General features: G+C 36.9%; 1 protein-coding gene across 1 annotated transcript in view; it reads right to left on the minus strand.

Annotated features, from left to right (window-relative positions):
- Positions 1-5,653: 5,653 nt before the first annotated feature.
- Positions 5,654-16,479, minus strand: part of ESF1 (ESF1 nucleolar pre-rRNA processing protein homolog) — a 62,799-nt gene continuing 51,973 nt past the window's right edge. The window contains exons 12-14 of the mRNA XM_032419551.1: positions 10,972-11,054; positions 7,479-7,625; positions 5,654-6,520 (exon numbers count right to left, since the gene is read on the minus strand). Coding sequence (XP_032275442.1) covers positions 6,227-6,520; positions 7,479-7,625; positions 10,972-11,054 — 524 coding nt within the window. The 3' untranslated portion in view covers positions 5,654-6,226. The remainder of the gene's footprint in view (positions 6,521-7,478; positions 7,626-10,971; positions 11,055-16,479) is intronic.

Here is a 16,479-nt window from a genome sequence, read left to right on the forward strand (position 1 = left end):
GGACCACTTACTTACACCATATACAAAAATAAATTCAAAATTGATGAAAGACCTAAATGTGAGACAGGAAACCATAAAACCCTAGAGGAGAACACGGGCAGCAATCTGTTTGGCCTCAGTCATAGCAACATCTTACTAGACACATCTCCAGAGGCAAGGGAAACAAAAGCAAAAATGAACTATTGGGGCCTCATCAAGATAAAAAGCTTCTGCACAGTGAAGGAAACAATCAAAACTAAAAGACAACTTACAGGACGGGAGAAGATATTTGCAAATGACATATTGGATAAAGGGCTAGTATATAAAATCTTTAAAGAACTTATCAAACTCAACACCCAAAAAGCAAATAATCCAGTTAAGAAATGGGCAGAAGACATGAATAGGCATTTTTCCAAAGAAGACATAGAGACGGCTAAAAGAAACATGAAAAGATGCTCAACATCACTCATAATCAGGGAAATACAAACCAAAACCACAATGAGATACCACCTCACACCAGTCAGAATGCCTAAAATTAACAACACAGGAAACAACGGATGTTAGCAAGGATGTGGAGAAAGGGGAATCCTCCTACACAGTTGGTGGGAATGAAAACTGGGGCAGCCACTCTGAAAAACAGTATGGAGGTTCCTCAAAATTTAAAAATAGAACTATCCTATGACCCAGCAATTGCACTGCTAGGTATTTACCCAAAGGATACAAAAATACTGATTTGAAGGGATACATGAACCTGATGTTTATAGCAGCATTGTCAGCAGTAGCCAAATTATGGAAAGAGCCCAAATGCCCATTGACTGATGAATGGATAAAGAAGATGTAGTATATATATATATACATATATATATATGTATATGTGTGTGTATATATATGTGTGTGTACATATACATATATACATGTATATATACATGTGTATATATGTATATGTGTATATATATGTGTGTGTGTATACATATATACACACGTATATATATACGTGTGTATATATATATATATATATATATACACACACACATACATACACAATAGATATATATACACACACATACATACACAATACTCAGCCATAAAATAGAATGAAATCTTGCCATTTGCAATGGCATGGATGGATCTAGGGAGCATTATGCTAAGCAAAATAAGTCATTCAGAGAAAGACAAATACCATATGATTTCACTCATATGTGGAATTTAAGAAACAAAACAGGTGAACCATAGGGGGGATGAAAAAGAGAGAGGCAAACCATAAAACAGATTAGTAACTATACAGAACAAATTGAGGGTTGCTGGAGGAGAGGTGGGCGGGGATGGGTTAAATGGGTGATGTGTATTAAGGATGGCACTTGTGATGAGCAGTAGGTGTTGCATGTAAGTGATGAATCACTAAATTCTACACTTGAACTAATATGACACTGTACATTAACTAACTGGAATTTAAATAAAAACCTGAAAAAGAAAAAAAGTGGGCAGAGGATTTTGAACATTTTTCTAAAGATACACAAATGGCAAACAGACACATGAAAAGATGCTCAACATCACCGATCATCAGGGAAATGCAAATCAACCACAATGAGATACCACCTTATACCTGTCAGAATGGTTATAGTAAAAAAGACAAGAAATAGGAGTACCTGGGTGGCTCAGTCAGTTAAGCATCTGACTTTGGCTCAGGCCATGATCCCAAGGTCCTGGCATTGAGCCCCGCTTTGGGCTCCCTGCTCAGCGGGAGCCTGCTTCTCCCTCACCCTCTGCTGCTTCCCCTGTTTGTGCTCTCTCTGTCAAATAAATAGATTAAAAAAAGATAAATAACAAATGTTGGGGAAGATGTGTAGGAAAAAAAATATGATGCACTGTTGCTGCGAATGTAAATTGGTTCAGCCACTATGGAGAACAGTATGGAGGTTCCTCAAAAAATTAAAAATAGAAATACCACATGATCCGGTAATTCCACTACTGGGCATTCACCCAAAGAAAATGAAAACACTGATTTGAAAGATATACACATCCTTATGTTTATTGCAGCATTATTTACAATAGTCAAGATGTGTAAGCAACCCAAGTGACCACTGATAGAATGCATAAAGAAGATGCACACACACACACACATAGACACAGACAGACGAACACACACACACTCACACACACAGGAATACTACTCAGTCATAAAAAGGGTGAGATCTTGCCATTTGCAACAACATGGATAGACTTCGAGGGTATTATGCTGAGATAAGTCAGACAGAAAAAGACAAATACATATGATTTCACTTATATGTGGAATCTAAAAAACAAAACAAATGAATAAAAAAACAAAAAGCAGAAACAGACCCATAAATACTGAGAGAACAAACTGATGGATCCTAGAGGGGAAGGGGGGGAGGATGGGCAAAATGGGTGAAGGGGAGTGGAATACAGAGGCTTCTAATTATGGAATGAAAAAGTTGCGGGAGTAAAAGGCACACAGCATAGTGAATACAGTCAGCTGTATTATAATAGAGTTGTATGGTGACAGATGGTAGCTACGCTTGTGGTGAGCACAGCATGACATATAAACTTGTCAAATCACTATGTTTTACCCCAGAAACTAATAATATGTGTCAACTGTACTTCAGTAAAAAGGAAAAGAAATTTACATTAATCTATACATCAGTTTGGGGAAAAATTGACATCTTTACTATGTTGAGTCTTCTAATCTCTGATCATAGAATGTCTCTCCATTTACTTGTCTTCCTTGGTTTCTTTCACCGGCTTTTTGTAATTTTCAAGCATACAAACTCTTTACATGTTTTGGTAAGTTTTTACCTAAGTACTTTCTTTTCTTTGCAACAATTGTGTTTTTAATTTCAGTTTCCACATGTTCATTGTTAGTACAATATATAGAAATGTGATTAATTCTTGTTTGCAAGACATTGTATCCTGTGATCTTGCTGAACTCATTTATTAGTTTGAGGCTTTTTCTGTTTTTGTTTTTGTAGGTTCCTTGGGATTTTCTACATCAGCAATCATATCATCTGCAGATACGAACAGTTTTACTTCTTTCTTTCCAATCTGTATATTTATTTTTATTCCTTTCTTGCCGTGGCTGGAACTTCCAGTATTGTATTAATAAGAGTAGTGAGAGTGAGTGGACATTGTTTGAAGGGTACCTGGGATTTGTTTATACACATATGGTAAGACAAGCACACATGGAAACGACTGCCATGATGGAAGTTTTTTATACTCTTATTCCTTAGAAAGAGGAAGGATAGCACAGCACATCACAGAAAGGGGCCACAAAGAGGAACACTGGGGTTAGTCAGGAGGCAGAGAAAGCAGGGGAAATGTGGGCAAGAGCTTTATTTGTGGTTTCTTTATGGGAGGAATGAGTGAGGCAGGGTAAGCAGGTTTAGCATTTGCAGGTTTGAATTTCAGTAGGCTCTAGAGTATAGGGCTGTTCCTAGTTGGGTCCCTGGCCCTAGAGTGATTAGGGTAGGGGGATACAGCCCTGAGTGTGAAAGCCCAATAAAGGAGGTGATAAGGGGGTATGGACTCTGGATTGGTAGGTTTGCATTTGAAAGGCATGCTTGCCTGCAAGTTATTTACTATCCCCAAGAATTGGCTAGCCCTGGGAGGGGCAGTTTCTCAAGGGCCAGCAAGTCTCCACTGGTCAAAGCATCAGAATACAGAAAACTTCTAAAAGACAGGGTTAAAACAAGACAGCCTTGCTTCGTTCTCAATCTCAGGAGGAAAGCATTCAGTCTTTTACTAGTAAGTATGTTAATTTTAGTTTTTTGTAAATGCTCTTTATCAAGTTAGGTAGTTTCTCTCTATTCCAGATCTATTATTGATCGTGAATGGATGTTAGATTTTTGTCAGATACTTTATCTCATCAATTGATATGATCATATTAATTTTTCTTTAGCCTGTGAATATAGTGGATTATGTTAATTGAGTTTGAATGAACCAGCTTTGTATACTTGAAATTAAACCCCACTGGTTACGGTGTATAATTCTTTTCATAACGTTGTTGGCTTCAATTTGCTTATTTTGAAGATTTTTACACCTAAACTCATGAGAAGGACTCTCCAGAAGCAAGCACATCTCTAATACTAACAATGTCAGTCTCTAGTTTTATTTGTACTGTCTGTCTGGTTTGGGTATCAAGGATACCAACAACAAACAACAAACAAATCAAATAAATGTGAACTTATGGGTCACCCAAACTATCCTCACACTGTTTGCTGAATTTTGACAGTGGCCATTTTTTTATCCTGAGTTTTACTGTCAGCAATTATTTATTGAGATCTTCACATTCTTTGTGTGGAATATTTATTTAATGCTGCACCTGACAATGCTATTTTTTTTTCCTACCTAAAAAATATCAACTCTTTGAGAAAAGGAGCCAGGGCTATGCATAACTTACAAGCTCAATTTATTTGTTATAAGCAATTATATGCCTGACTAGTAAAATGAGATTTATAATTAAAAATAGTGACTTAAAAACAGAACTCAAAAACAAAAAAACAAACCAAACTAAACCGATCAAAAAACCAAAGGGCTAAGTTTCACAGGAATCTTAAAACCAAACTCTGAGTAATCCCTACATTATGATTAAACAGTTTAAAGGAAATATGTCTTTTTCCTTGCATAAATGAAATATGAATAATTATAAAACTGTTTATATACTGTATTCATAAACATATTAAGATTCATGGTCTTCTCAATGTTGAGTAGATAAAATACTGGGAATTTCACGGATGGATCAATAGGAATGCTGCTCTATTTGGCTGAATTACCTAACAATGCCAGTGCTTTATGAAAAAACAAAAACAAAAACAAACCACAATTTCCTGCATTTTCCTTATAATGAACAATTTACATGTTTTTTCTCCTTTCAGAGACTGTTTACACACCCTCATATCTTCATATCCCTCTGAGTTCTACATCCTTTTATTCTTGAAAAAACATACTACATTAGTAGGCTTGAATTTTCATACCAAAACTGTCAAGTTTACTATTAACCACAAACCTAGCTAAACTCCTACTGCCTTTCAGAAGCTACCATATTTATCATTTGTTCTAAGTGACCATTTTGGTTTTTATTTTCATTTATTTATATAGCACACCTAATTCTCCTCTCTAAATGGTTAATCGTTTGTAAAACCTAGACCAGATGAGATCCAGGAGTATTAAGGCCTTAAAGATGTGCTTTAATTTTAATTTTATTTTTTTTTAAAGATTTTATTTATTTGACAGAGAGGCACAGCGAGAGAGAGGGAACACAAGCAGGGGGAGTGGGAGAGGGAGAAGCAGGCTTCCCGCGGAGCAGGGAGCCCGATGCGGGGCTCGATCCCAGGACCCTGGGATCATGACCTGAGCCGAAGGCAGACGCTTAACGACTGAGCCACCCAGGCGCCCCAAGATGTGCTTTAATTTTAAAAGGAATTAAAATTCCTTAAACTCTATAGCAGCATATCCACACTTCTAAGCATTCCAAAAATCTGAAGGGCAGACAGAAGAATTTTCTGTTACTACAAATAGAAAAATCATTGCAGAGCTCATGAACATTTCAAATACAATCATGAGCAATGCAAACCTGGAACTGCCTCTTCATAGAATTGTCCTCTTAGTCAAGTGTTCAGGTATTTTTTTCAGAGGTGCATAAAATGAAATAAATCAGTCCTACACAAAATAATAAAAATATTTTATACTTTTATTTACAAATTAATTTCATAAACAAACTATAATAAACATGAACAAACAATAAAGAAAATTACTGGCTTCTATCCATTATGGCTAGAAAAATAATTTACATAGATAACTAAATCTGCCTCCTGTTTCAGAGAAATTAATGTATGGCATATATGTATTTTCAAATTGTAATTCTTATTCAGACTTAAAAACTGGGCACTGCTCTATTTTTTACATAGAATTGTAAACAATCTTTTAAAAAATTAGGCTAAGAGTAAGTTTCTACTAGAATGGCTGAATTTCATAAAATTCAAAAATTTTATAAATTCTATATTTCAATTTAATTAAATTAATTATGATTAATCTGTGGAAATATACAGAACAAATCTGCCAATCATCCACAATTAGGTCAAACTGTTCTATAGGGGGAGAAATTTTACAATGGTCAGAATAAGATTTTATTCTTATTCTTGAAAGATAGCTTTGTTCCCAAGAAATATTTCCTCTATCACTTCACTATACTTTAGGAGAACACATTCCCAATCCAAAAAGAAACAACATAGAGCTATTTGACTTTTTGTTTTTTTCTTGCTTGAAACTGCTCTGTTTTATTTTTTATAGATTTAATCAACATTGACAAGGCAGGATCGATGGATCTCTTCTGTGATTCCTTTTGAATTTCACTCTCTTTTGTCTTCATTGTCTGAGTAAGTTCTTGTTCTTTTTGTTCTCTCTGCCGGGCTTTCTCCTCAAGGATTTTTTCCATAGCTTTTGTTTTCTTGAAATTAGGATCTGAAGGATCCAAATTGAACAAGTGGGAAGTATACATTGCTTGAAACCGTGCATCCTTAACATTTACCTGCAAATCCAAAAGGAAAACGAATAATTAAATTAGTAAACCAAAAGGACCAGAAATGGGGCCAAATTTTGAAAGTGAGCTGTCAATTATATAAAATACAAATGTGAGTGTTTTGTATTGATTCATTAGAAAACTGTTTTCCCACAGATCTTCAATGGAGTTTTTTTTTTTTTTTTAAAGATTTTATTTATTTATTTGACAGAAAGAGACACAGCGAGAGAGGAAACACAAGCAGGGGGAGTGGGAGAGGGAGAAGCAGGCTTCCTGCTGAGCAGGGAGCCCGACGTGGGGCTCGATCCCAGGACCCCGGGATCATGACCTGAGCCGAAGGCAGACGCTTAACGACTGAGCCACCCAGGCGCCCCTCTTCAGTGGAATTTTAAGGCCTGCTCTTGGAAGTCATTAAGTAGTTGCTGACATCAGTTTGTAGATTTTTTTGTATAGGCTCAAACTCACACATAGGAGTGAATGGCCTTTAGGAATAAGTTCTTATTAGCAAAAAGAGGGAAAAGAGGGAGTGACAGAAACAAAGAGCTGTAGCAATAAAAAAAAGCATGGCCTACTGCAGTGCCCACTGTACACAGTGTGTGTGTGACACGATGTGACATGAACCTGCTCTTTCTCAGTCAAGCTTGAGTATGCATATCTTTCCCATCATGAGCATCACATTGCATATGATTCTAACATTAAAAGCTAGGTATTTAAAAAAAAAAAAAAAAAGCAGCAAAGCCATAGCTTTGGTGCAACCAAAAAACAAGCCAATACTTCACCTGGTGCTCAACTAAACAGTGATTTGATCCACCCTGGATGAACTGGCTATTTTGGACTAAAAGATGGCAGCTTTGGCTCCACTGTGGGCCCTTCCTAAGACATTTCAGGCTAACTTTGGCTGTGCTCAATGCTCATCTCCAGAGCCGACTTTAAATTCAACCCAGCTTTAAGAGGTGTCCCTGGTTACCTCAAAGTCATCCTCTAATAATTCCTTCTTTTTCATAAGCTGTTTTTTCTTCTTTTTGCTCAGATTCTGGTGCTCTACAATCTTGTTGTAATTGAAGTGTTTCTTACTCTCTTCCTCCTCATCCATCACGAGCAAAGCCATTTCAGCCTGTGGAGGGAAAAAAAAAAAAAAAATCAAATATACAACAGTGCTTTTTTTCCCCAAGCTGAAGTATGGGGCACAGATAGCCCCTCTAGGAAAGGAGAACCCAGTCGCTAGTGCTCTGGGATGACATCTGTCATCCATAAACTGATTGTGGATTACCAAAACTCATAAAAAAACTCAGAGATCTTTGTAGAGCAATGAGATAAAATTTTTAGAAGCAACATCACCAAGAGCAGGAGAGGAGTGAAAATTTGTATTTAAAACCAGACCAAAGGGGCGCCTGGGTGGCTCAGCCAGTTAAGCGTCTGCCTTTGGCTCGGGTCATGATCCCAGCGTCCTGGGATCGAGCCCCGCACTGGGCTCCCTGCTCGGCAGGGAGTCTGCTTCTCCCTCTCCCTCTGCCTGCCGCTCCCCCTGCTTGTTTTCTCTCTCTCTGTCAAATAAATAAATAAAATCTTAAAAAAAACAAAACAAAAAACCCAGACCACATTTCACTTCATGTAACTGGTTAATAGGCTATAGGAAAGAGTCCCCAAACTCCCAAATAAAAATTTCTCATTTTCACTTCAGTCTTTTCAGGCAATGACACTAAATCTAGCAAACATGTAGTATTTTGTGAAACAACCTACACTTTCCAAACATGTGCTTTAACAGCAAGGAATTTTTTCTCTTTTGCTTTTTTTGCCTTTACTTTTTCAAAATTGATACATTTCTATGAAGGCAGAATCTTAATATTTACTTCTGAAATATGTCTGTTTCCACTAAACAGTGGAATTTTCTTCCAACCATGGGATTAAACATGAACCTTTAGGAACCAAGTAAACAACCATGTATACGAGAGAAAATACAGAGTATACTGCCAAACCTTTGTGAATCTTTCTATACTACCACTTTAGATTATTTTTTTAAAGATTTATTTATTTGTCAGAGAGAGAGAGAGCACGCACACATAGGCAGAGGGAGAAGCAGGCTCCCCACTGAGCAGGGAGCCCGATGCGGGATTCGATCCCAGGGCCGTGGGATTATGACCTGAGCTGAAGGCAGATGCTTATTAACCAACTGAGCCACCCAGGCATCCCTAGATTGTTCTAATTTTCTTTCACTTCCATCACTGGCACCTGCAGTTGGCTTTCTTTTAAGAACCATTTTCCACAAAAGAAAGATTTTTTTTTGCACTCCTTTACTCTATGAGCATTACTGTATGTGCAATAAATGGAGGATAGAAAAGATGCATTATCATGCAGAGTTTAGGTGACCAGTTAGGCTCACTCCCAGGCAGTGACATGAACATTGGTCACTGGGACATTGTTGACTCCAACTCCTGCCTCAGCAAAAATACATATTAATCTGTGCCATGGATCTTTGGAGTCAGTGAAGCATAAAGGTCACTGCATTTCCAAGAAAGACTTTAATTTTGTACATTACATTTATGTTGTTTGCAATAGTAAGAGAGAAATTAGCACTTGATAACACAAAAACAAAGTCTGAATTATACGGCAGATTCAGATTGAATTAAAACTTATGGCAATATTTTCTTGTGTCTGTTGGCCATTTTTATGTCTTATTTGGAGAAATGTCTGTTCGTGTCTTCTGCCCATTTCTTGACTGGATTATTTGTTTTGTGGGTGCTAAGTTTGCTAAGTTCTTTATAGATTTTGGATACTAGCCCTTTATCTGATAAGACATTTGCAAATATCTTCTCCCCTTCAGGTTTCTTTTGGTTTTGTCAACTGTTTCCTTTGCTGTGCAAAAGCTTTTTATCCTGATAAAGTCCCAAGCTCAACATCACTTGGCATCAGGGAAATACAAATCAAAACCACAATGAGATACCACCTCACACCAGTCAGAATGGCTAAAATTAATAAATCAGGAAACAACAGATGTTGGTGAGGATGTGGAGAAAGGGGAACCCTCTTACACTGCTGGTGGGAATGCAAGCTGGTACAGCCACTCTGGAAAACAGTATGGAGGTTCCTCAAAAAGTTGAAAATAGAGCTACCCTATGACCCAGCAATTGCACTACTGGTTATTTACCCCAAAGATACAAATGTAGTGATCCGAAGGGGCACGTGCACCCCAATGTTTATAGCAGCAATGTCCACAATAGCCAAAATATGAAAAGAGCCCAGATGTCCATTGACAGATAAATGGATAAAGATGTGGTGTATATACACATGGAATACTACTCAGCCATCAAAAAAAGAAATCTTACCATTTGCAATGAAGTGGATGAAATTAGAGGGTATTATGCTAAGCAAAATAAGTCAATCAGAGAAAGACAATTATCATATGATTTCACTCATATGTGGAATTTAAGAAACAAAACAGAGGATCATAGGGGAAGGGAGGGAAAAATAAAATAAGATGAAATCAGAGAGGGAGACAAACCATAAGAGACTCTTAACTATAGGAAACAAACTGAGGGTTGCTGGAGGGGAGGTGGGTGGGAGGTTGGAGTAACTGGGTGATGGGCATTAAGGAGGGCACATGATATAATGAGCACTGGGTGCTATAGGCAAATGATGACTCACTAAACTCTACTTCTGAAACTAATAATATATGTTAATTGAATTTAAATTTAAAAAGTAAAAAAAATTAAACTTATGGCAATATTATTTCAAGGTTTTAATAGTAGCATTTTTTTGTCTTATAGTAAGATTTTTTTTTTTAAGATTTTATTTATTTATTTGACAGAGAGAGACACAGCGAGAGAGGGAACACAAGCAGGGGGAGTGGGAGAGGGAGAAGCAGGCTTCCCGCGGAGCAGGGGGCCCGATGTGGGGCTCAATCCCAGGACCCTGAGATCATGACCTGAGCCGAAGGCAGACACTTAACTACTGAGCCACCCAGGCAACCCTATAATAGTAAGAATTTTTAATAGTGACTGATTTTCCTCTAAATCAAAAAGGGACATGACCTGGGTTTAAGATAAAATTTCAACTTTGTATTAGCTAGAAAAATGTCTAGTAAAAACTACACTGCTAGGAGCACCTGGGTGGCTCAGTTGGTTAAGCATTTGACTTGATTTCAGCTCAGGTCATGATCTCAGGTTGTGAGATGGAGCCCCCACATCGGGCTCCCTGTTAAGCAGGGAGTCTGCTTGAGATTCTCTCCCTTTGCCCCTCCCCTCCATGAGCACTACCTCTCTCTCTCTCTCATATAAATAAATCTTTTTAAAAAATCCTACATTGCTAAAACATTTAATTATGTGTTTTATAATTTATTTATAAATTTCATTGCTAAAATCAGTTATTTTTTTATTAGGGACATTAGAAACTCATGTAGACAACTTCATTTAAGTTGTACATATCAATTATCCACTAGGAATGTAGCAATGATCATGTTTTACCTTTTGTCTTTCTATTTCAGCATCTTCCACTGGAGATGTGCAATCTTTTGTAGATTTCATTGATTTTTTCTTTTCTTTTATACCTGGCACAACAAACCAACACAGAAGGGTGAAAAAATTACAAGACTATCCATGACATTCTATTTACACTAGGAAGTCAGGATTATTCCTAGGTATCTAGGAATAATCTTATAAATAAATGTAGAGAAACTAAAAGAAGTAAAAAATGTCACTGGAGATAACTATGGATATGAATGAAATAAATACATCTGGATGCGGTGACTGAGTATTATAAAGAAGGGATTTCTTCTGAAAGTAGTGCATAATTACATCATTAATTAAAAAAGAAAAAGAGATCATTTGAAAAGATATAGAGTAAGCACCGGATAAAATTCAACATCCATTCATACAATAGAACAGTATGGCTTAGTGTGTAATAAAATGCACTATCATACATTGTTGGAAAAAGAAGGGATTATTCAATAACTGGTGCCGGGAAATCTGCTTTATTCTGGGGGGAAAAAATCGAGTTATAACCTCACCTCATAATGTACAGGGAAATAAAATGCAAATGGACTAAAGAGTTAAACATTAAAAAAAAAAAACAAAACCTATGAGAATTCCAGAAGACTAGTTACCTGATCTTAAATAGAAGAACTATTTTCTTAGAGTAAGAATAATAGAAGAAATCACAAAGAAAAAAAAGTGATTTTAATACATAAACTCTTAAAATTCTATATATAAAAAACTCACCTGGAAAATGAAAAATTCATCTCTACAATAAGAATTTCATAGTAAAAGTTTAACAATTTTTCCTTCTCTAAAGACAAAAACTGATCTTCAATTAACTTACCAGCCCTATTATTAAGCAAAACTACTTATGGTAAAAGTGGCTCCTGATTGGTAACACTGCTTGTATCTCCGGGGACTCAGGGACTTCTGGAGACCACAAGATGTTAGAGGAGATGTTCTCATCCTGAATGAGAGGTAGTCATGTGCAAGAGTTAAGGGCACTTGAATCTGGAGCAGTTTGCCTGGGTTTAAATTCTAGCTATATCACACTTATGCTGTGGCAGTTTGGGCCTGTGCCCTCATTTTTAAATGACAATTCTAATAGTAGCACCTACCTCACAGGGTTATTGTGAGGACTAAATAAATTGGTAAATGTGAAGAGTTCAGTTAATGCCTGACACATGGTGCTATAAAGTGCTTGCTATTACTACACATAAATAAGATGTCCTGGGGGGCACCTGGGTGGCTCAGCTGTTAAGCGTCTGCCTTCGGCTCAGGTCATGATCCCAGGGTCCTAGGATCGAGCCCCGCATCGGGCTCCCTGCTCCGCGGGAAGCCTGCTTCTCCCTCTCCCACTCCCCCTGCTTGTGTTCCCTCTCTCACTGTGTCTCTCTCTGTCAAATAAAAAAATAGAATCTTTAAAAAAAAAAATAATAAGATGTCCTGGGTTCCTCGGTGATCATGCTGATGCCTTATTTTTTCTTCCTTTTTTTGTGTCTGTTGGAGCGGGAGGGGTGCAAAAGGGATTGGCATCAGGATGCTAAAGTATGAAAGACTAGTCTAATGAGTAAGACGTTTCAGAATCTACAAAGACATGTTCTGTTACTCTAGAATATTATTACACAATGCCAATCTTCTCTACTGAACGCTGTCCTCTTTGGCTAAGAAACCAATGGTCTCTAAGGTAATAATGATTAATGCTTACATAGCACTTACTGTGTATCAGGCAGTAGCATTGTTCTACTCACTTTACATATACTAACTAATATAATCCTCACAACAATGCTATGAGGTAGATTCCATTATTTGTTATAATCTTCATTCTGTGGATGAGGAAACCAAAGCACAGAGAGATTAAGTAATTCTCTCAAGTTTAGTAAGTGAAGAAACCATGATTCAAACCCAAGCAGTCCAGCTCAGGCTCTCTATTGTTAATCACTAAACAACACTCCTTTATTATCGAATGTCCTTCTCCTTGTAACAACTCTTTCTGTTTAAAATACATTTTGTTGTGAAATAATAAATAAATTCACAAAGCATATAATGGTTGAATAACTGCAGCTAATGAGGGGTAACAGGAAAAACGAAGCCTAAAAGTTGAGAGAGGCTTTAGAAACTGCTCCGTGAGCACTAAGTCCCTGCTGTACTTTTGCAGAGGTGCCCAGCTGAGAGAAAATGCCAGCATACAAGTGCTGCTTAGGATCACCCTTTAGTGCTACCAAGGCATCTGTCTACACTTCCAGGAAGAAATATTTGTACACAGCCCTTTTTCCTAAAGTGAAAGCCTTTACTGTTCCTATATCAAATGTTTTTAAGGAAATGATATATCTACTTTCAGATTATAACTTTTTCTCTATTTTAAAATATGTGTATGTTTATATATAATATCATCAAGGTTCCACTTTCTTAGGGTCTGACTTCTACATCCTAAGTTTACTTCTGCTCCTATGTTCTCAAGGCAAGAGCTCCTTTTGAAGTGAATAGACAAGTGACATATGCAGAAGATAGTTCTGTGGCAGGAAAAAAAACCAGGCTGTATATGATTAATACATAAAGGAGATAAAGATCTTCATATACAGCTGTGGGAAATAATTTCAAAGAACCCACAATGAACTGTTCCTGATTTTATAACAACCTGGTGAAAAGTCATAAAAATAAACTTGAAAGAAGGATTGTAGCAAAGGAGGAAAAAAAGAATCTCCAAAATGGTCAGGGCTAAAAATGATATCCAATTTTAACATGATGAATATTTCTTTATTCACAAAGAATTTACTGGGCTGGTCCAAACTGTTTAGCCAGAAGATAAATAATGTGCAGAGATCTTTTCTGCACTGTTAACAAGATCATATTAAGAGGGCACATCTTAATTTCTTTTAAAAAGCATTTTTTTTTCTCTTTGGAAAGCTATTAGACCTAAATTAGATAAAGAGTACTAGGGAAATGAAAATTCCTGTTCTGAAAGGTAATCTTTATTTTTCAGTAAATCTTTTGGCAAGTAAGAAACCACGTGTCCTGGGACTGCTGAGAAAAGTACATATGGTTGATTCTAACACACTGAATACTAACAGAGATTCTAGATCAGATGTTATGGATTAAAAAAATAAATCTAAAAATCCTTACTGAGGCTACTATCTCTTTAAGCAAAAAATGTAACAGAATACATTTATGGAAAAAGATGTGTTGCAAAAACTTGACCTGTAAAAGGAATATCTGTAAAGGAAGTTCCATTTTCCATTACTTGTAATGTCCGAGAAGTATTCTCATAAAAAACTTCCTCCAAAGGGTTTAGCTGAGCACTTTGTACCAGAATAGTTAAAAGAATTCACTGGAGGGCAAATGCGGTCTCAGTACCGACCAGACTGGAGTGGTAAGCCCCCTTGCAATTCACTGTTTTTTGTAGCAAGTTCCAATGCCCATAATTAGATACAGTCTGTTAATCGTCCTCTGGACCTGGGCATTCTGGCTTTGCTTGGAAATCCAGCAATTCCCCATGTCCACCTCTTATACACATGGGTCCTGGCTCTGGCTTCGGTCTTTACAACATACTTACTTTGAGGGTGACAAAAAGTAAAGGGAGTCCATTAAGACTCAAGTTCTACCATCTACCACTGACCACTGTGCAATTCAGCTATGTTTTTTGAGCTCCAATTTACTCATCTATAAAGTGGGCTGAAGTTTAGAGGACAGAATACAAATAAAAGCATTTTTAAACTGTAGACCAACATATACAAGCAATTTGATATAAGCACTCAACATACTGACTAAATGGATCAAGTATATGTAGCATATTATCAGATTTTCATGGTAGTTTATCAAATATCTAAAGTTGTCAAAGGACACATTTTAATAGGGCATATTTACATGTGATATACTTTATTTTACTCCTACTTCTTCAAAAACAAAATCTTATTAAGGAGTTTATGTGATTAGACAGACATAAACAAATTTTTCCAATACAGTTGACCCTTGAACAACACAGAAGTTAGGAGCACTGACCCCCCCTTAGTTAAAAATCAACATATACCTTTTGACTCCTCCAAAACATAACTACTAATAGCCTACTGTTGACCTGAAGGCTTAATAACATAAAGAGTTGATTCATACATATTTTGTGTATTTGTTAGTATCTATTTTTACAATAAAGTAAGTCAAAGAAAAGAAAAATGTTATTAAGAAAATATAAAATACATTTACAGTACTGTACTGTATTTATGATAAAAATCCACGTAAAAGTGGATTCACGGTTCATAGTGCAGTTCATACCCATGTTATTCAAGGGTCAACTGTATTTCATTTCTAAGAAAAAAGTAACTTTTAACTCATTCTAGAAGTACCTTATATTTTTGAAACTCTCATTTGTTATCAAGTTTGCAGTTTAGGAAAAAACAGAAAAAAAAATATAGCAAGTTTATAGTGTAGGGGGAAAAATGAGGAAAGATTTCTAGTACTCACACTGGCTCCTAACCCAAGCCAAACACCAGGTCTGGCATTAATTAACGAACTCAATTCCTCCATAGTTTGAAGAGTATGTAAGTTTAGCTCTACGGGATTGCCAAGGGCAAAGGTGTTATAAATGTATCCAAGTCCATCTGGCTTAAAATGTCTCTGTCCCGCTCAACCGTGGGGTTTGAACTATACACCCTTCCAAACACTAATGCTTTTTCTCCTATTCCACAGCTGCTCCTCAGTTTCTTCAACGTTCCCCCTACCTTCCAAGTAGTACCTTCGCCAGTATGACAGAGTAATGGTACCTTGTGTAGGCTTTACCCAACCTCGGAGCCCAATCCTGCATCCTCATCTCTTATCAATGCTTTTCACCTCCAGTTCAATGGTTTGAAATACTATTTATATGCTACTAATTCCTAAGTTTATATCTGCACTGACTTCTCAGCTGATCACCCAGACTCCTTTATAAATGTAACATAATACCTCCAACTATCTCAAAGTGATTATACCCAAAATGGACCTACTGACCTTACTTCCCACCCAAACCTATTGTTCCTACATTCCTTCCTAACTCAGTAAATGGAAGAATATTCTTCCAGAGACTCAAACCAAAAATCTAGAGTTATGCTAAATTACTTCCTTATTCAAGTAAGTCAGCAAGTCTACGTCCAAAATATATCTAGAATTCCATTTACTTTTCTCCTTCCAATTCCATTACTGGCATGCTATCTAAACCAACCATCATCTCTTGCAAAGTCTGGTCTCCCAGTTCTCACCAATGCTTCAATCTGTACTCTTCACAGGAACCAGAATACATACCAGATCATGTCATGTTCTTGCTTTAAAGACCCTTCAGTGGCTTCCCACTGTCAGGAGAGCAAAATCCAAATGTGTTGCCACGACACAAAACCCTGGGTTGATCCTGTGTCCAGCCTGGCCTACCAAACTCCTCTGACCATGCTCCAGCCACATCAGGGTCTTTCAATTTCTCCAACATGACAATTCTTTCTCACCTCACAGCCTTTCTATCTCTTACCTCTCATTTGCAAC

This window comes from Phoca vitulina, unplaced genomic scaffold, assembly GCF_004348235.1.
Source record: "Phoca vitulina isolate PV1807 unplaced genomic scaffold, GSC_HSeal_1.0 scaffold22, whole genome shotgun sequence".
Taxonomy (NCBI): domain Eukaryota; kingdom Metazoa; phylum Chordata; class Mammalia; order Carnivora; family Phocidae; genus Phoca; species Phoca vitulina.